Below are 20,303 nucleotides of genomic sequence, written 5' to 3'. Positions count from 1 at the left end.
AAAATTTATAAGTTCAGGATTTTAGGGTGTTGCTCTCTCTCTCTATGTGTGTGTGTTCTCTTCATCTCTCTCAACTTCTCTTTGTGTTCATTGACCACACTACCATCGCCCGGCCTTGTTTGATTGTCTACCACCACTGCCTCACCCAAGGTATTTAGTGAGTACATGCTAAATCTAATTTTTTATTTCAAGTATAATTTAGATTTTAAGGGTTTTATATTTTAATTACTAATTTTATATTTTATTTAGTAAATTCATGCAAAATTTATTTTTTTTATGTATGATATAGATTTTAGGAGTTTTGTATTTTAATTTATATTTTTGTTATTTATTAAGTAAATGCATGCCAAATCTGATTTTTTTTCAAGTATACTTTAGATTTTAGGGGTTTTGCATTTTAATTATTATTTATTAAATTTCTTAAGTGAATGCATAATAAATCTAAATTTTTTTCTTATACATGATTTAGATTTTAGAGGTTTTATATTTTAATCCATATTTTTGTTATTTATTCAGTGTATGTATTCTAAATCTATTTTTTTCAAGTATGATTTAGATTTTAATAGTTTTGAATTTTAATTGCTACTTTTGTAATTTCTTGAGTAAATATATATTAAATCCATTTTTTTTCATATATGATTTTTATTCTAGGGGTTTTATATTTTAATCCATATTTTTGTTATTTATTAAGTGAATGCATGCTAAATTTGATTTTTTTAAGTATGATTTAGATTTTAAGGGTTTTGCATTTTAATTGATATTTTTATAATTTCTTGAGTGAATGCATGCTAAAACCGATTATTGTTTCTCATGTATGATTTAAATTTTAGGAGTTATGCATTTTGATTCATATTTTTATTATTTATTGAGTGAATGCATACTAAATCTAATTTTTTCAAGTATAATTTAGATTTTAAAGGTTTTGCATTTTAATCAATATTTTTGTAATTTTTTTAGTGAAAGCATGCTATGTCTAATTTTTTCTCATGTATGATTTGGATTGTAGGGGCTTTTATTTTAATTATTATTTTATTATTTATTGAGTGAATGCATGATAAATTAAATTTTTTTCTCATATATGATTTAGATTATAAAAGTTTTGTTTTCTAATTGCTAATTTTATAATATATTTAGTAAATGCATGTTATATTAGATTTTTTTTCAAGTATGATTTAGATTTTAGGAGTTTTCCATTTTAATTATTATTTTATAATTTATTAAGTAAATATATAATAAATCTAATTTTTTCTAATGTAAGATTTAGATTTTAGGAGTTTTCATTTTGATGTATATTTTTATTATTTATTGAGTGAATACATTTTAAATTCAACTTTTTTTAAAGTATGATTTAGATTTTAGTGGTTTTGCATTTTAATTCATGTTTTTATAATTTTGTAAGTAAAAGTATATTAAATTTATTTTTTTCTCATGTATGATTTAGATTTTAGGATTTTATATTTTAATCTATATTTTTATTATTTATTTAGCGAATGCATGATAAATTTAAATTTTTTATGTATGATTTAGATTTTAGGGGTTTTGTATTTTAATCTATATTTTTATAAAATTTTTGAGTGAAATCTGATTTTTTTTATGTATGATTTAGATTTTAGAAATTTTGTGTTTTAATTGCTAATTTTGCTAAATCTAATTTTTTTCTCGTGTATGATTTAGATTTTTGAGGTTTTGCATTTGAAGTAAGATTTTTAAAGTTTTTATTTCAGGTTGTTTGCATTTTTAGAGGATTTTTTCAAGTATGATTTATGATTTTAAAGTTTTTGATAAATTAGAACTCTGAATTATTTTAGTATACTACGTTATTATAGTATTTTTTTTGTTAGCCACTTTTACTACTAGCATACTTTTTTATTGCGCATGTAAATGCATCTTTTGGCACTATTTTAGTACCAAAAAAGGCATTTTCTTTAACATTATTTTAGTGCTAGAAAATGTGATTTTGATGCTATTTTAGCACCAGTAAAAACCCATTGACTAGCGTTATATATGCATTAACGCCAGTAACTGCTGGTGCTAGGCATAGTTTTACTGGCTTTAATTTAGTGTGCCAGTAAAGGTCTGATTATTTTGTAGTGCATGGCCGTTCAGCCTTCAGCTTGACACAGGACCCAACAAAACCTCCCATTATGAATGCTACCCATTTGCATCCGTAGTAGCTGCCTATACCCGAATATGGGAAACAAATTCAACATGCACGCACCGTTGGGTCATGTCATATCCAACACTGCACACGCTAGTTCTGCAAAAAATGACCTTCGGCTGATCTAATGCACCATGTGTTCGATGGATCGGGTGCTCACTTTTACAAAAAAACCTATATAATAAGGAATATCTCATAGTATTAGACTTTCTTAATCTTGTTAGAAGCTTACACTATGCTCTCTAGTTTTTATTTTGGAGTCCCCAACTATTGCAGAGAGGCTGTATTTGCCATTATCATCCATGTCAATCAATTTTGTAGGGTTTCGGTCTCTATAAATATTCTATTGCTTAAGATATTTTTTATTACAATGAAAGACTGTTAATCCTTGTGTCATACATAAACACATAGATTAATTAACAATGAATTAAAAAAGTTTGATTTCGGCTATGGCTTACAATTATCATTTTTGTTAGTAAATTTTGTTTGGTAGTGGGGGGGGGGGGGGGGGATTAATGATGTGCTTAATGATCTATGAGTTCTTTCTATAGAGCAAATCATGGAACCCTTGTGTTGGGGCATGTATATATTTATGTGAAAATTTTGTTGTGTTAGGCAAAAGCTACTCTTAGTCTTCACATGCATCTCTAAAGTTGAAACGAAACCATGACTACACTCTAATAAAGACAAACCTACAATATTGGCAGGTTCTAAGGTATTTTAGTTGGTCTTGACTGTTATTATTGAAATGCATGTCAGCACAGTGTTTTAACACATGAACTTGTTTTGGCCTTTTTTAGATAGTTGTGACTAGACACCATTGAACTATGTTCGCTAAGATATGCATGCATGAGATGGGGAGGACTGTCATTTGCTCTTTTTGGTCGTAAAGAAAATCATGGTGGGAGAGGTGCAGGTAACAATTCTTTTACTCACCAAATAAAACAGTTCTGTGTCATTGCTAATCGACATTAACCTCTATATCTAACAATTGCATGAATAGAGAGAGAACCGCCAAAAAGGATTTTATTACATCTAGCAAAGCACACATATCACTTATCTATTTGGCAAATGAAGATCAACACAAGGATTATAATAAGTAAATTAAATTGTCTAGAGGATAAGTTATGTTACATCAAAGGCCAAAGAATTTAAAGTATAATATTTTGGAAGGTAAGAATGAAGTTATATATAGGTAAAGGTTAAAAATCCTTGGTTCAAGTATCGTCCATTAGTCCACATGTAAAGGACCCCTGATAATTTTGTGCCTTTTTTGATAGGCAATCTGGGGTTAGGCAGAACCCCACCACCCCACCAGTTATACAGGGGTACCATTGGGTTTTGAACTTGCAACGTCCCAACACAAGGTGACGTGCACTAACTGCTCTACCAGACAGGCAAAGCCACTATTGTACGTTCACGGGGCATGTTTCATCTTCCTGTGACTTAAATTCCTGAAGTGAATTATTATCTTGTTTTGGTGCTTTCATGTTTTTTTATCTTGTAGCTAGCTGCCTCATTCCATCCACTTAGCCCGTGAACGGCACCATGCCCCCACAAGGGTAGCATCTTTGGGAATGCAGGCAAAACGGGTGGTGCCCTCCAATGGGTCACACTGCTGCTGTGTGGGGGCATGATGCTGTTCACGTGCAACCCCAACGCCTTCTTTCCATGTAAAGATAACACCATTCAATCCTAATATGTTTTTCATTCACTCCAAATGAATGGATCTATACGTCCAAGTTGGTTCGGTATAGATGAGCAGTTTGAGGCCAAAAGTTACAGTAGCTATCTTCAAATAGTTTTCACCTACCTGGCCGAGTTGCTCATCACCTTACTTGATTCCTTCCTTTTCCAAACCTCACCAAATCTGAGCCCGCTCCTGGTGTCAAAATCCTTCATGGGGCGAAGTTGCAGTTTTAATTCAATTATAAGCATCCAAGGGGCCTTTTTTTTATTATTATTATTTAAGAAACCAAGTCCAGCACAAAGACTTGGTCACGCTGGCTCAGCCTGCCATACCGTAAAATTCCGAAGCTAGGACTCCTGTCCTCAGGGCCTACGCTAAGCATTGGCATTGGCTTGCGCAGAAAGACGGATGCCCATGAGAATCGAACCTTGAGTGCCTGTCTAGCAGCCATAGTTTAAAATCGACGGTAGCTTTGGCAGACATAGTTTAATGGGGTCAGATCTCCTACTACTCTATGAGTGGTTTCTCCGTCCTTGCATGAAAAACTCCTTGCATCACGTGAAGGAAGGGTTCATGATTTTCAACTTTAATTTCTTATTTTTTTTACAGTCAAAAGTATACACTTTTGAAGAGATTTTTCACAGTCACAGTCAAAAAGTATATGCATATTATAATGCTCGCATTTATTTTAGGAAAATATCCATTGAGTTCCACCTTTTGCTTAATATTTCAAAAATCCATTCAACACCACCAATAAAGACCTCAGTCAGACTAGCTAAGGTTAATTATGAGTTACAAATAATTAATAAAGATCCTAAACTGCTCTTTTTTTGCATAATAAAATAAACAAAAGACATGTTTTTAAGAATACCCATAGTTTAAAACACCCACCAACCACAACCACTGACCCCCCTCCTCCTCCTTTTGTTAAGGAAGGCGAAGATTAGTAGTGGTTGTGGTTGGTGTGTCACACCCACCATTTTATACGATCCCCTCTCCCTTTTAAAACCAAGGGTTAAAATAATATTTTATATTGACCATAACCATGAAAGAGAATCTAGCCTGTCACAAGGATGCGGATACGACCCAATATGGGTGACACTGAATTTGCAATGTCAGTTCATTTAATTTTTTAGAAAACAGGACATGAGACGGTCCTTTTTCAAATTTCAATAAGTGAAATTTTTTTTTTTTTGATATTTTAATATATCAAAATATATTCCTTATAAGAATATAATTAAAATGATTAAACATATTACTATTAATATGTTGTATTATAACGTGTTTTAACTCCTCTTGGCCTTCAATTAAGCATGATGGGTGAGCTTCCTTGCGTACTTGGCTTGGGGGCATGTTTCTTGGGTTTTCTTTAGTTGTTTTTTTAATTAGTACTCCAAGACCAAAGCAAAGTTTGACATTATGCCCTTCCTTGTTTTCATGCCTATGATGCCATGGAGTGTGATTATGTGAGCACCAAGACCACTTAGCTTGCTTGAGTGCATGTAAATTTTTTAGTTTAGAACAACGTGGGTTCATGGTGATGAATCATGACCGTTCATTTCGTTGGATTGTGTGGTCCGCTTCGTGAACTCGTGTAAGGGAATACGAGCACCTTGCCCATGGGATCATGATTAGCTCGTGGGACCGCCAGCTTCTTATTTTTGTCTACCATGCATGGGAGTCAGGGTTGAGGTGATTGATCGACTTGTCTCCTTAGAAAATAGCACACCAGGTAATCTGTTCATGTTTTATAAAATTGATAGCTATGAGAATCTTGCACTCGCTAGACCCAACTTGGGATTGCAGAACACCTGCAGGCAATCTGCTAAGATGATGATGTAAACATGAAGACACGACACGAGAATAAATTGGAGTATCCTTGTGACACAGCATCCCACATTAGAATAAATTGAAGTCTCGCCTGCATTACCATGCAAAAGGTAAGAAGGGGTTTCAACTCCCCAACCATAACCAATTCCTTATCCTTGCATACTTTCTAGAAGAGGGATATCCTACCCCCCCCCCCCCCCCCACCACCACCACCACCACCACCACCACCACCACACACACACACACAACTTTCTTGCAGAGGATTATAAATGGGTCAGCCTATTGCTTCAATAACCTAAACATATACGGATCTTACACTCACTATACCAAAACTTGGAATTGCACACCACCTGCAGGCAGTTTCCCAATTGGGTTCTCACTTGATTGGTCTCATCATTTTAACTTTCCCACATTTTGCATACAAATGCTTAGATCCATATCTAACTTGAACTCGAATCAATGTTCAAAGCTTGAGAATTCACCTACTAAACAATCATTATATAATCATATATGAGACCCACGTGTACCAATCATTAGTAAGCATATTCTATCCGCAACCATATTTTCACTTTCCCAACGAACTGAAAATTGATTGGACAACAAGACGACCATTACTTTTTGCCTTTAATGGCACAGGCAAAGTCATAACCTTGAGCGAGATTCCAACGAGACCTTCCTGCCAAACTTCACCAAGCTCTCACATCCTACCTGCAACACCAAACTTGGGGTGCCAAATTCTCTCTTTTAACTATTATGTGTAAAAGATCATTTTCACCGGTGCTATTTTGCTTAGCATAAGTGAAAAAGTGAATTATATTGACGGCAACTGTATTGAGTCAGTATAATATTTTTTTCTAGCACAAATAAAAAGTATGCCAGATTTTTTTTTCCTGTCACAATAAATAAATATGCCAATAAAATTTTTTTAAGTTACTTTATTTGAAGCATAATTTGCTTCGTCATAACTTGGATGTCATACACATCAAGAAGAATGTATGTGATAACATCATTAAAACGTTATGGAAAGCAAGTGAAATGTTTAATCTTTCACCCTCAATATTGAACCAAGTCCATACATACATTCTATTCAATCATGAATCTGTATTGTCATGTCTTCATTGAGATTATAATTATTATTTTCAAATTTTTTTAAATAAGCTTCTAATGTTTGGGCAAAATTTTGGACTTATAAACAACACTTAATATCGCTTTAAAGTTAATGCTCAAGGGGTCAATTTCAACTTGAGTTCATTCATAAGTCCAAATTTGCATACTGGTTTTGGGACCATGGAGGTACTAATGATGAACTTTGGAATGAGATAATATGGCGTTTCAAATGTCTTTGAAAAGTTGCAAGAAGATACATGGGTTTTGTCATAAATGGTTTCCGATTTCATATGAAATGACATCAAGAAAGAAAAAAATCTTAAAATAGTGGTGTCGTTGTCAGTGCCCAAACTTCAAGTTATTCAAGTGCAAGAGATAGAAACTCGACAGTTGGTGATGTCATCTATTATGGATACATTACTAACATAATTGAAGTTGAATATCGTGGAGATATGCAATTTATTTTATTTAAGTGTGAATGATATGATATCCATATTCCTCGTGCAAAGGGGATAAATAAAGATAAATTTAGTTTCACACTTGTCAACATGAACTTGTATTACATAAAGGATGAACCTTATGTATTTGCATCTGAAGTAGAATAAGTACTTTATGTGCAAGATCCTGCTGTTGTAGATTGACAAGTTATCATTAAAACAAAATCACATAATTTATTTAATATGCACAACAAACAGGTAGGTGAATTGCATGACATAAATGATTATGAGCCAAAACCATATAGACTAGTGAACCACATGATATTGAAGTTATCAAAAGTGTATATGTTGATGTTGATATAAATTGGACCAGGACAAATATCCTTGGAACAAACATTGAAAGCCCAATTGAGACACCCATAAACAATGTCTACATGATAGTGGTAGATTTTCATTTATTTGTTGATATATTTACGCTTTGTTGTAATATTCATATTTTATAATATATTGATTTAATGCATCCTAAATTAGTTTTTTTAAGTATGGTTTAAATTTTAGGGGATTGCATATTAATCTATTTTTTTACAATTTTCTTAGTTAATGTATAGTAAATTTGATTTTTTTTTCTCATGTATGATTTAAATTTTAAGAGTTTTTCATTATAATCTATATTTTTGAAATATATTGATTGAATGCATGCTTATTTTGTTATAAATGTTATTAACTTATTGTTAAAATTTCAACAAATGTTTCTTAACCGTGTATCATCAGAAGCATCGATGCAGTGATAGAAGCATAAGGTTGCCAATAATACGTACGGCCAATTACCCATAGGGCAAGAAGCACAATACCTAAGTAGCTTCATAAGAACAATTACATAAGATCCTGACCACTCACTTTTATATTTTTTTTCCAGACATGCATTATCAGATTCTTACAAGAATGATGCTTGAATTTTAGTATTGATATGCATATTCCTTATATATAGTGTATATTTTTAAATTTTTAATATTTATTAATTCAACTATAGGTAAGATACATATATTATTATTACAAAAAAAAATAACATTTTCGAGATAAAGAAAGCATAGGTGTTGAAAGAATATGCAAAAGCCTTAAGAAACTTCAAGTGCTAGCTTAGGAAAATCCTCAAGCAACATTGTATTATCGATGGACGTCTAACAATATGTCCACCTTACATCCCTTCTCATCAGTGGTTACAATTGATGCGTTATTTTGAACTATAAAATTTCAGGCTATGAGATGTCATCATTTCCTTATTTCATGAATTATAAAATTGTTTGCACATATTTAAAACAAAACTTTTTTTATTAGTTAACATTGTCTAATATGTTAATTCATGATTTTTCTCTAATATTTTAGGTTTTTAAGTTCAAATGTGAATGCTGGGGTTATGGAGGGTTGAAACAAGAAATATATATACCTATGTGTGTATGCATGCTTTAAATATAATATTTTTTTGTAGGGCTTCAAATATAAATACTGGAGTTATGAAAGTTGAAGTTATTGATGTTCATTGTAGGGGTTGGAGTTATAAAGGGTTGAAGGAAAAATATATACTTGTATGCATATTTATGTTTTAAATATTATATTTTTTCAGGGCTTTAATTGTGTTGGAGTTATGGAGGTTTATTACTGAATGAATAAAATAAATGAGAAGTATGATTTAAAATGAATGAAAGAATTGAATGAGAAATATAATTTTCAATGAATAAAATTAATGAATGTATTAGCTAATTCAAATTAAATAAATGAATGAATATATGTATGAGCATATTCATTTTAGAATGAATGATTGTAAGAGTTGATTCATATTAAATAAAAAAAATTGAATGTGTATGTGAAGGTTTATTTTAGAATGAATGAGCAAATTTATTTTGAATGAATGTACGAACTGATTTATTTTTAAATGAATGAATGCACGCATGAGCATATTCATTTTTAAATGAATGACTGAATGTATGTATGATAATATTTATTTTTTAATAAGTGAATAAATGCATATATGAATATGTTCATTTTTTATTGAATGCATGTATAAACATGTTCATGTGGTGATAAATGAATGATTATAAAAGTTTATTTATATTGAATGCAAAAAAATAAATGTATATATGAACAAATTCATTTTAGAATGAATGAAATAAATGTTTATGTTCATTTTGAATAAATGAATGTATTAAATGATTCATTTTTAAATGAATGCATGCATGCATGAGTGAATATATAAATAAGTTCATTTATGTATGAATAAATTATACAGAAAAAATTTAAATTAACAAAAAAAAAAACTATCACTGACACAAAAAAAGCATTTTTTATGACACTATCTTAAATTATATCTTGAATATTCTATATTTTGAATTTATCACACTAATTTTCAAAACCAGAAATTGCTGATAGTGTCACTATAAATTTAAAATATCACATTTTTCTAATGTCTCACTACATGTTCAAAATTTTAATTGGATCACATAGAGATTTTAATCATATGTTTAAAAAATAATAATTGTTTTAGTTTATCAATATGTCACATAGGCACGGACATGGCTGCATATTCAATATGAATTCATTATTACAGCGTGTCATATGTCGTATGTTTGTGTCGTACAATGCCCTTAAACAAAACTGAAGACCCTATGCAGGGTGTCCCTGTGATATCATGAGATTTTTGCTTGCTCTCTGATTACGAGAAGAAGAATAAGAAACAAAAACTTATACCGAGGTTTAAGCATTTGGATGGATCCCAAGAACACACACATTAATACATGGGTATGGTGCTTCCTGTTTTAGGCCCAAAGGATCCCAAATCCATGGATTTCTAGTCCCATTACCATATAGGAGGGAGGGAGAGGGAGGTTGATCTAGAGATCCACGGTTCTCTGGTCTGAGAACCGATTCAAAAGCATCTTAAAAACCAAAATCCCTAGTCAGTGGATCTCAGGTTCGAATCTTATGAAAGATAAAGAAGGCGTCCTGTATCGGCAAATGTTTTCTATAACAGTCACTTGGGTGTAAACTCTCCCTGAGTGGGGTACCCTTATGAAAAGCCTCTCTGTCCCCGTCAAGTCAAACCCTCATGAAAATTTCGATAAATTCCATTCCCCGACGTCGTCTTCACGCTTCAAACCCCTCCCGTACTGGTTGGTTCATTACATTATGCCCCCCGAGGCCGCCTCTCCATCCCACCCTCGAGCCCCGAGGAGAGCGCCATGAAGCAGGAGCTCGCTCCCCCACGCAGCCGACTCCCTACCTCTCCCTCCTCTCTCGGCCGAGACCGAACCACCAGGGCGCTGCGCAGAACCAGCGACGCCTCCTCCGCCGCCACATGCAAGCCCAACGTAGCTCCCTCCGTTCTCAACTCCGGTGCCAAGGCCAAGAGGTCGACGGCGAAGACCGTGAAGTCTCCTAATGGATTGGACGCCAACAAGGAAGGGCTCAGAAGCAAGGAAGCCGAGGAGGCGAGGGTCGCCGATTCGAGGGTCAGGACGCAGGCCGTCGAGAGGTTCGGCCGCGCGAGGCGCTCGCTCAATCAGGAGGTTAGGAGGGATTGTGGGGAGGTGAGGAATGAGGCCGAGGAGGCAGCGGAGTTGAGGAGAAAGCTCGACGCGAGCGAGAGTTTGGCGTGTGGCTTGCGATCGGAGGTCTCGGCACTGAAGGAGGAGGTGGGGAGTCTGCGGAGCGCTAATGCGGAGCTAGAGACGAGGAACAGAAAGGTCGAGGAGGAACTCGCGGCCGCGAAGGCGAAGATCGCCGCGTTCGAAACAGATCTACGGGTAATTCTCTGGGTGTTTTTTCTTTCTTTCTGTTAGTGAAGATGTCAGTTGAATTGGGGACGTTCCTTTGGAAAAGGCGTTTTTTTTTATGTTGGTTTTTGTTATTTTTAAAGCTCGTAACGTCTTTCTGGAGTTGGCATCAGAATCATCTTGTGGGTACTTCATAATTGTCGATTTTTTTGGGTCTCTGAGTCCAAATAAGTAAACTCTGCTATCTATTTATATCATTCATCTTGATTTATTTCTTATAGCTAATCTTGTTTTCTTATCGCAATTATGAATCGGGTGAGCCTTGCGTTTCTTTTTTTCCTTAGTTGGTAAGGAAATCCTGAAACTAGTCCCATAAGGGGATCTGATGGAATCTTGTTTTAATCTGAATGAAGAAGGATGAACCAGACCCTGACGGCGCGTCATGCCATAGATTTAAAGAAATTCAGAAAATTGTAGCTGGTGAATTGGAGCATCTTGGAGAGCACCAGGAAGCATCCAAGGAACTGTCCACAGTGAAAATGGAAGCTTTGGAGCACGCCATCGAACCTTCAGTAAACAAACAAAAAAATGTACGGTTACAGCACGCACCGCCACCACCACCACCACCACCACCACCACCGCCGCCTACACCTCAGCATGCCTCATTACGGCCGGCTGTGGTGCACAAGGCTCCGACGCTGATGGAGTTGTATCATTCGCTCACGAGGCGGGAAGGAAAGGACCTTTCTGGTTCTGGGAATTGCAGTAGTCCTGTTGCTATGACTGCCCACAGCAGCATAGTTGGGGAAATTCAGAACCGTTCAGCTTATTTATTGGCTGTAAGAAAATAAAAAAAAAACTGTCCTTCACAAATGTGAAATGCTTCCTCTGGATGCTTATCTTGCTAACAATTGCTTAGTTCCTTTTCAGATAAAGGCAGATGTGGAAAAGAAGGGTGAACTGATCAACTTCCTTATTCAGAAAGTTCGTAATGCTGCATTTACAGACATTGAGGATGTCCTAAGATTTGTTGATTGGCTTGATAGTGAGCTCTCGTCATTGGTAATCCTTCAATATTTGTTGAGATCTTTTGGAGAATTCTAGGAAAATTGTTGCCACTTCTTTCCTTTTCTTTTCTTTGTTAGAGGGCGGTGTAGGGGTGTGTGTGTACGGCATTGGGGATTTGGAGTTGAGATGCATATTCATTCTTTTTTTTCTAGAACTTAGTGCTTTTCTTTGCTTTAAATATTAGGTTATTGTTGAATCGTGCAGTGTGTCAATTTGGTTATTGGTATGTCACGAAGTTGTGAATTCCAGCAGCATAAGAGGGATACCCAAACGGCAATTTTCTGTTGCTTTTTTATTTATCTTTCATGGAAGCGTGAAAGATCTATGTTTCTAAATTGGATATCATATGGGTATAAAGGGTTTCTGTAGGATTTTGATAATTCCATAGCCTTCTTAGAACTGATCTTTTCAAACTTTATGTTGCAATCTGTTTAGCTGTTCCAATGAAATCTATACTATGGTTAGTTCATACTTCTCAAGGTTATTGTTCATTTTCTACAAATAAGATGGCATTTTTTTTAATGTTGAATGACAATTTATAAGAAATTTGCTGTCTTTCAACCACTTTGACCCGTATGTACAGTTCCTATTATGTTCAGGAGTCATTCAGTCAAAACCATGTCTCTAATAGGCTCAGAAATCTTTCAGTTTTTTCGTGGGTATTGGAGTAGTTGTAAAATAGTAAGAAAATTTATGGACGTGCTTTTTAAGGTATTGAACATGGTAATGAGTGTCGTGGTCATGACACTTTTTTTTTCTCCCCATGAGAAGAAGGTGAAAAGCAGCAAATAATTTCTGCATATAGGGTGTGTATCCGAATTATCACCTCTCCCAGTAGCAATTTTGATTCTAACAAGTCTGTTTTTTTGTTTCTGACCAAACGGATGCTGGGGTGCTATGACACCAATGAAAAGGTATGCCAATGCAAACACAGACTTTGTGGGCCCATGTAGAAGATGAGGATTAGTTGTCATAATGGCATGGGATCTGAGGCATCTGGTAGGTCATTGTATCAAGTGTCTGGTCGACTGCTCATGCTTCAACCGAGCTTGCATTTGCTCTGATCCATGTCTCCTTTGGCATTATATTCATACTCCTGTTGGAGTTAGGTTTATTCAACCATATCCTGATTGCTTACCAGATCCACAGTTCTAACACTACTAATTAGAATGTTTGTCCTAAGCAGCTTCTTGGTTCTGATGAATAGTAGAGGACCATGTTTGACTATTTTTAAGTTGACAATTTTGTTAATCTTCCATCAATGAAAGCATTTATGAAAATCTACATTTATCCCTATATTTTTGCACTTCCCACATTCTTTCAATATATTGCTAAAATTTGGTGGGCAATGGCAAATGTAAAACTTACTGTCATTATCCTATTTTCACAAAGGCTGATGAGAGAGCTGTGCTGAAGCACTTTGACTGGCCTGAGAGGAAAGCAGATGCCATGCGTGAAGCTGCATTTGAGTATCGTGATTTAAAGCGCCTACTAAGTGAAGTTTCTTCATATGAAGACAATCCCTCCATGCCATGTGAAACAACATTGAAAAAGATGACAAACTTGCTGAACAAGTATGCATATCTGAACAAAGTGCCAATTTTTTGATTTTTGGATTGACTGTTATTTCTCTCTTCAAATTATTTCCCTTTTCATTTTTCCTTGTTTCCTTTCTTCTAGATCGGAATATGGTATTCAAAGACTGATCAAGCTTCGAGAGACAACCGCACAGTCCTACAAAGACAGTAAAATTCCAACAGACTGGATGCTTGACTCTGGAATTATGAGCAAGGTACATTAGGTTCTTACTCTTTTAAAAGGATCCATTGAAACAAAAATAGATGTTATGTTTGGGGTAAAATGCACTGATCACTTGTTGGTATCCTTTTTTCCATGATTAAATAGTTATTGATATCCTTTCTTACATGATTAATAGTTATTACGGAACTGCAAAACCGTTCTTCTTCTAAGGGAGAAACATGTTAATTTAAATTATTTCAAACAATAACAGCAGCATGAAGGATGCCACCTGAACTGAGCTCGGTACATTTTCAGCTTGTTGTCCGTGTGCCTTATAGGTATCTCATGGAACCCTGCCATCCTCAATATAGAAAGATATTCAACCCACAGTCACTACTCACTAGGAAACCTGAACATTGCTCTGCCCCGTACAATACTGTGGCAATGGTTTTAAAAGGCTACAGGTCAGGCCTTTATCGCCTCATGGGATCACCTCTCTTAGAGGCTTTTGCCTCTTAAAGAACCCTAGGCCTCTATTTAGAGGTTTAAGTCTCTCAAGAATGACTTATTCCATTTAAAGTCATGCTGTGGCTTAAATATTTTAAAAGTTCTCTTTTCACTTGAAAATAAAGTCCTTTAGAAAATACAAAACCACATTTTGATCTGAAAAGGAGATTTAGGCATTAAACTTGCAATGAAAAAAGGGGAAAATAGAAACATTAAAACGTGGATACAATCCACAGAGTGGAAGGGAGAAGAAAAAAGAGGGTGATTTTTCTTTCCAATGAAGTTGAGGTATTATTTTTATTTAAGATAGCTTTTGATATATATTCTATTTTTTGTGCTTTTCTAAACACATTGCATTTTGTGTATGTATATGCAATATTTTCTTTAAATACACATTTGAAAATACACAAGATGGATGCTTGGAACATACACATTGACATTTATGGGGTTATGTTGTTCTATTTGAATAGACATCTATTTCAATCACTAAAAATTTTCATTCTACACAATTATTACTAGGTTTGGAAAACTAGTGGAGCCACTCTTGGTTTGGCTCATGCTTGGCTTAAAGAGCTTGTTCGAATCTGTAACATAGGCTTAGCAAGCTGAACATGAACACATGTTTGGCTCTTACAGGCTCATTAAGTAGTAATCAACATATTGTAGATATACTTCATATCGCATAATACAGTGTAAAATAAATAGGCAAAGTCTTTGGCTTGCAAGCAATAGGTTTAGAGTTCAAATCATATTGCTTTCAGCTTTGAAATAATGTATTTTTTTCGTAAATGTGTCAGCTTGAGCTTCACTCAATATATCTAGAGCTGAAATTTCATTACTTCGAGCTTTTAAACTTCTTTTTTTAATAAATGAGCCAGTTTGAACTCGGCTTGATTAGCTCCAGCTTGGCTCGACTTGCGACGAAAATTATCTGAGCTTAAACACGTCATGTTTGGTTCATTCAGCTAGTTTACCATTCCTAATTATAATGCACCAAATAGAGTGGAGAAGCTAATAGGCAAAAGATTATCCTAACAATTGTCAATCTCATATAGAATATAGGGAAGTGGCAAAGAACAACAATTCTTAATGTTTCCACCATGATTATATATAACTGTGCAGTCATTTAGCTTTATAGGTGTATGATTAAAAAATTTGGAAAATGAATTACTGAACAAGAATAAAACGATGAAAGTAAGTAAATGCAAAAGGTGCAAAATGAATCGGAGTCTAATGTTGTTCGACACTGCATTTATTGTTATTCTTAGATTTTTGATATTTTAAACTTTATACTCAAACATGTTGAGGCTGCGACATCATTATGCCTTAAGGCTTATCCCTTATTTATATTTGTAAAACATGCTTCATTATGTCTCACACCTTTAAAATGCCTTGCTTGTGGCACAATTGCCTCTTCATATTGATCAGCTCACAATCTTGCTCTGTTGAAAACTGTTTGAAGCCTTATTTATTGAACGGACAAAAAATCATGATATATTGCAAATGTTGAAGATCAAAACTCAATACTGACAGTGAAAAGGCTCAACACATGCATGTGGAGAAAGTATATTTGAGAGAGTCGGAAAAAGGCACCTGTTTTAGCAGTAATTCGTTATATGGACTGTACTATGTCTTTACAACCCATGAGGATATGGATTGAGTGGGTCTCCTAGCTAGAGGTGGACATTGAGCCGGGTGACCGATGGGCTGTTGGGTTCCCGGCCTGATATGGGTCAGGCCCAGGCTGCAAAATGCACCCCAGGCCCGATTAAACTCGGGCTGACGAAACACGTAGGGCCCGAGAGGCCCAGCCCATTAACTGGATGCCTGACTCAAGCCCAATTATAACTGCGTTGGGCTGGGCTCTTGGTCTGATGTGTACCCCTACTCCTAGTAGCATGTATGTTCAGTATCTGCATGCTTCGCTACGGATATGGCAATTGTCAAAACATGAAAATGCATCAGAAAATGATTTTTAGATTGTAATGCCCATGTCGTTTACTGACTTCGAACATTGTACATTCTTGGTTGATAGCATTATTGTGTACATGTTATTCTTCAAATAATGAGCTTGCAGAAGATGATCTCTATGTCTTTAGTATCTCATAGAAATTGAGCTCCCACTTAATGGCATGTAACATCAAAAAAGAGGAGCAGTTATGCTGAAGACACTATCATGAAAAAAGCTGTTGGGCACACAAACGGAAATATATTAAAGAAAGAAAGAAAGAAACAGCTGAACCATAGGAATGAAAAAGGTTAACAAAAAGAGGGTTCTAGAGAATAAGGTAAGGTTGGGTCATTCACTGGAGGTTGTCTCCGATGAAATTTGAATTATCTACTGTTCCTCTTTTAGAAGCATAGTCAAAGGTCCCAATTGGTTTACTAGAGTCCCTTCATGTATGGGAAATTTTGGTAGGGATATAGAAAAGGGACACATAAAATGTTCACATATTCTAATTTTGGATGCGGTGACTTTTCTATTGGTCTGCTTGCTCAACAATATGATGAACAGAGAATTAGATACAAAGCATTCATAGTGCAAGACTTGAAAAGACTGAGAGATGGATGCCAAAGAATCCATGATTTCATATATCAATATGATAAGGTGGGGCAACCCTAATAAACAAAATTTTTGTATTTTATGTAAATGATATATGTAATTGTTTATGGTTGTAAAGTTTCACGTGTATATATTGTTCCTAAAATGTCCATGATAGTAAATTATTTTGGGGAGTGACTCTGGACTTGCCTGAGTGTAGCTAACTTGGTCGGCCTTCATCCTAGAAGATATTATGATCTCCACAAAAGTAAAAGAAGTCAAAAAAGAAACCTTGATGGAGGAAGGTTTGTGACCCACTTTTGTATAAACTGGGTATTCTATCCATGCACTGGCAACTGCTAGACTAGTCTTTGGTTGTCAATTACTGGACTTCTCTGAATTGCTTTGAAGCAACCCAGCACTTTAACTAACTCAAATCCAGCTGAATTGGGCAGATTCTGCCAAGCTGATGCTAACTTGAGGTGTATATATGATCCAGGCTGGTTGTTGATTTGTAAATCTTGATAACTTTGAGTGTTCATAATCTCTTCAATAGAAAGAGGTTGACATATCATATTTTTATTTAATTAACTTTCTTGAAAGGACAACTTCATATGTTTCAGCAGTGGGCTTATTAGTCATTTGCTAGCTCACCAACATACATGAGCACAGAAAATTTAACGGAGAACCTTCAGAATTAAGAAAGATGATCATGCCATTGGATTGGTGATTGGTTTATATATGGAAAGGTTGTATATCAATCATGCAGTTGTGGAAATTTAAGTTGATGTCGTTGTGCTAATGTTGTGATTGTCGGTTCCTGAATTGATGGTAAACATCAATCATTTATGTTGACTTGAAGAACTAAGTTGCATAATGAGAATCATGCTTGATTGTTTTATGTGCATTTCATTGGGGTGTTGTTGAATGACAAAATACTGTCCCTGAAGAGTAAGCTTGTGAAGTCATTTTTGTGTCTGTTTTGCTTCCGTAGTGTTAAAAATGAGATGTCCTGAATGTTGGTGCCGTTGGAAGCTCCAGTCAACAAAAAAGATATCCTTAACTGTGGGATGCAGGACAGAAGAATGACCAAATTAGAATTCAATACAGTGATAAAGTTTATAGGGTAGACCAATGAATAAGGCTGTTAAGTAGGTTAACTTTTGGGTTGGCAGTAACAGGTTTGTAGGAAGGTCTTTTATACTTGAATGTGAAGTCAAAGAAATATAAAAGTTTTTAATTGTCATTGATTAGGATATAAAAAAAAAATATTCAGATGCTATGATAAGATGTTTTGCTATTACCTGCACCAGTACTCTGCATTAGGGTGGTGAAAAATATGAGCCACAGTGGCACGTTAATAATGTGAAACTAATTTTATTATTACAAATAATTATTTGCAAATAGTGTGAAGGTAATTCAATTACTCGGAATTCTTATTTGCCCCTGTAGGTTTCTAGTTGCCATTGGAAGAACAAATATGGGAAAGTAGGAAACAGGAATCTTCAACACACACACACACACACACACACACCATCCTGATCGAAAAGGGTGCTTTCTTGCTTTGGGGGAAAACTGTTGCTTTATTCTCAAAAGTCCTTTTGGTTTTTCCTACCTTAGATTATAAAATGGATGATGACATTCCTTTTGTGAATTTTATACAGATAAAGCAAGCTTCTGTAAATCTGGCTAAGACCTACATGAAGAGAGTGTCAATGGAGCTTGAGTCTCTTAGGCACCCTGAAAGGGAATCCATGCAGGAGGGCCTGCTGATTCAGGGTGTTCGTTTTGCATATAGAGCTCACCAGGTAGCTGTTTGTTGTATCTATGCTTTGCTTGGTCAACACAAGGCTTTACATTTTAGGAATTTGTTTTTTCTGAAAATAACATTTCTTGTAGTTTTCTGGAGGACTTGATGCAGAGGCCATGCGTGCTCTGGAAGAGGTCAGGCAGCGTGTACCCACGCAGGGAAGAGCATCTAGAGAATTGCTTGTGGGTGTGACCTCTTGAGTTATGTTGACCAAGATGCTGATAGATTCCATTCTAATGCTTGAAAAGCATGTCAAGATATTGGCATTTGAGTTTGGCTGAATGGCAAGAATAAACCAGAATGTCATGGTCCATGAAAATCCTGATTACAACATAAATTATCATGAGGGACAGCTTTAAGATTTAGCCAATATAGTCATTTTTCCAAATGCCAGAGTTTCAATAACTGCAACCACGATGTAACTTTCTATATGTAGGTGTGACACTGCTTTGTTGTTAGATCGCCATTATCGGTTATCCAATGTGAAATAGATCAAATAACTGGAAACCAAAAGTAATATAGATATGATATTTCTTATGGCAATTAGTTCTTTTTTTTTTCTTTTACAGCTTCACTTGGATCAGGTTCTTTTCCACACGTACACGCACACAGGGCAGAGAGAGAGAGAGAGAGAGAGAGAGAGAGAGAGTTCCAATTTCCAGCTCTTGGATTTATCTAAGTGTGATGACTGCAAACCCTATAGTTATTACTCTTGCTCCCCGACTCTGTCTCTACAGTATATAAGGTTCGGTAAAGCATTTAATCTTTTTTATGGACACCATATTAAATGTGTCGTGATGCCAATAAAGCATTAGTATATATTATGTTGGCTACAGTTGGGCACCCAAATTTAAAATATAAAATTGTGTGGAAACTGAACGGATCATGTCTATTCTTCTGCTATTTAATATGCATTAAGTGATTCTGATTGTAGGGTGAGGATTGCTGCAATGCTGCGTTGAATAATTGCCGACAGGATAGGGATTGCTACAATTGTTAAACATGGTGGAAATCTGACTTTCCCATTGTTATCCATCTTAAATGGTGATAGTTTGATCCAGCATTGAACCCAAAACTCAACTTCAAGCATCTCATGCTTTCAGTTGTGCAAAATAAAAGATTTTTTTTTTTTTTTAGGATTAATGGAAACGCTAAAGGAGATTTTGGGAGAAAGATTCCATGACTTGGGCGATGAAACTTATCATGATTTAGTCTCTCACCCACAGTTGGGTCATTGTATCCTATTTACTTAAATGCGGGCATGTTCTACTCTCCGGTTTGCTTTGATGGGCTAAATGATTGAATAATATTTGGTCAGCCAGTGTATCAGCCTTTTAAAGTAAAACCAAAGAAAGATCAAGCGAAACTTAGTCCCTGATGTGAGTGACTTTATAAACAGCTTCATGCTATTTATACTTTTTTTAAATAGTTAGTTTTGATGTTTCGATCTTTTACTTTTGTTTTTTAAGGAGTTTTTATAAACTTGATGAGAAATCACCCTTTTTTTCAAAAATAAAAGAAACTTATTTTATTTTTTTTCACTACTTATTTTTCTAATGCTCCACCACCATGATCAACATCACTACCACCATCATCACACCACCACCTCGTCCTCAACACCACAACTAGGGCTGTCAATGGGTTGGG

At 35.2% G+C, this 20,303-nt stretch overlaps 1 protein-coding gene across 1 annotated transcript; it reads left to right on the top strand.

Annotated features, from left to right (window-relative positions):
• Positions 1-10,405: 10,405 nt before the first annotated feature.
• On the top strand, positions 10,406-19,199 carry LOC149839506 (INCREASED PETAL GROWTH ANISOTROPY 1-like protein 2). Its single transcript, XM_090004150.1, has 7 exons — positions 10,406-11,019; positions 11,403-11,828; positions 11,920-12,051; positions 13,450-13,631; positions 13,738-13,849; positions 18,511-18,654; positions 18,746-19,199. The coding sequence occupies exons 1-7, from the start codon at positions 10,456-10,458 to the stop codon at positions 18,854-18,856; spliced, it is 1,671 nt and encodes a 556-aa protein (XP_089860276.1). The 5' UTR covers positions 10,406-10,455; the 3' UTR covers positions 18,857-19,199.
• The last annotated feature ends 1,104 nt before the right edge of the window (positions 19,200-20,303 follow it).

This window comes from Nuphar pumila, chromosome 4, assembly GCF_984573655.1.
Source record: "Nuphar pumila chromosome 4, dmNupPumi1.hap1.1, whole genome shotgun sequence".
NCBI lineage: Eukaryota > Viridiplantae > Streptophyta > Magnoliopsida > Nymphaeales > Nymphaeaceae > Nuphar > Nuphar pumila.
This window is presented reverse-complemented; position numbering and strand designations above follow the sequence as displayed.

Bases quoted from the DNA above. Each gene is read 5' to 3' on its own strand.
- LOC149839506 (XM_090004150.1), top strand. From the start codon at position 10,456: ATGAAGCAGGAGCTCGCTCCCCCACGCAGCCGACTCCCTACCTCTCCC. The intron at 11,020-11,402 runs GTAATTCTCTGG...ATCTGAATGAAG, and splicing joins CGTTCGAAACAGATCTACGG to AAGGATGAACCAGACCCTGA. The intron at 13,632-13,737 runs GTATGCATATCT...CCTTTCTTCTAG, and splicing joins ATGACAAACTTGCTGAACAA to ATCGGAATATGGTATTCAAA.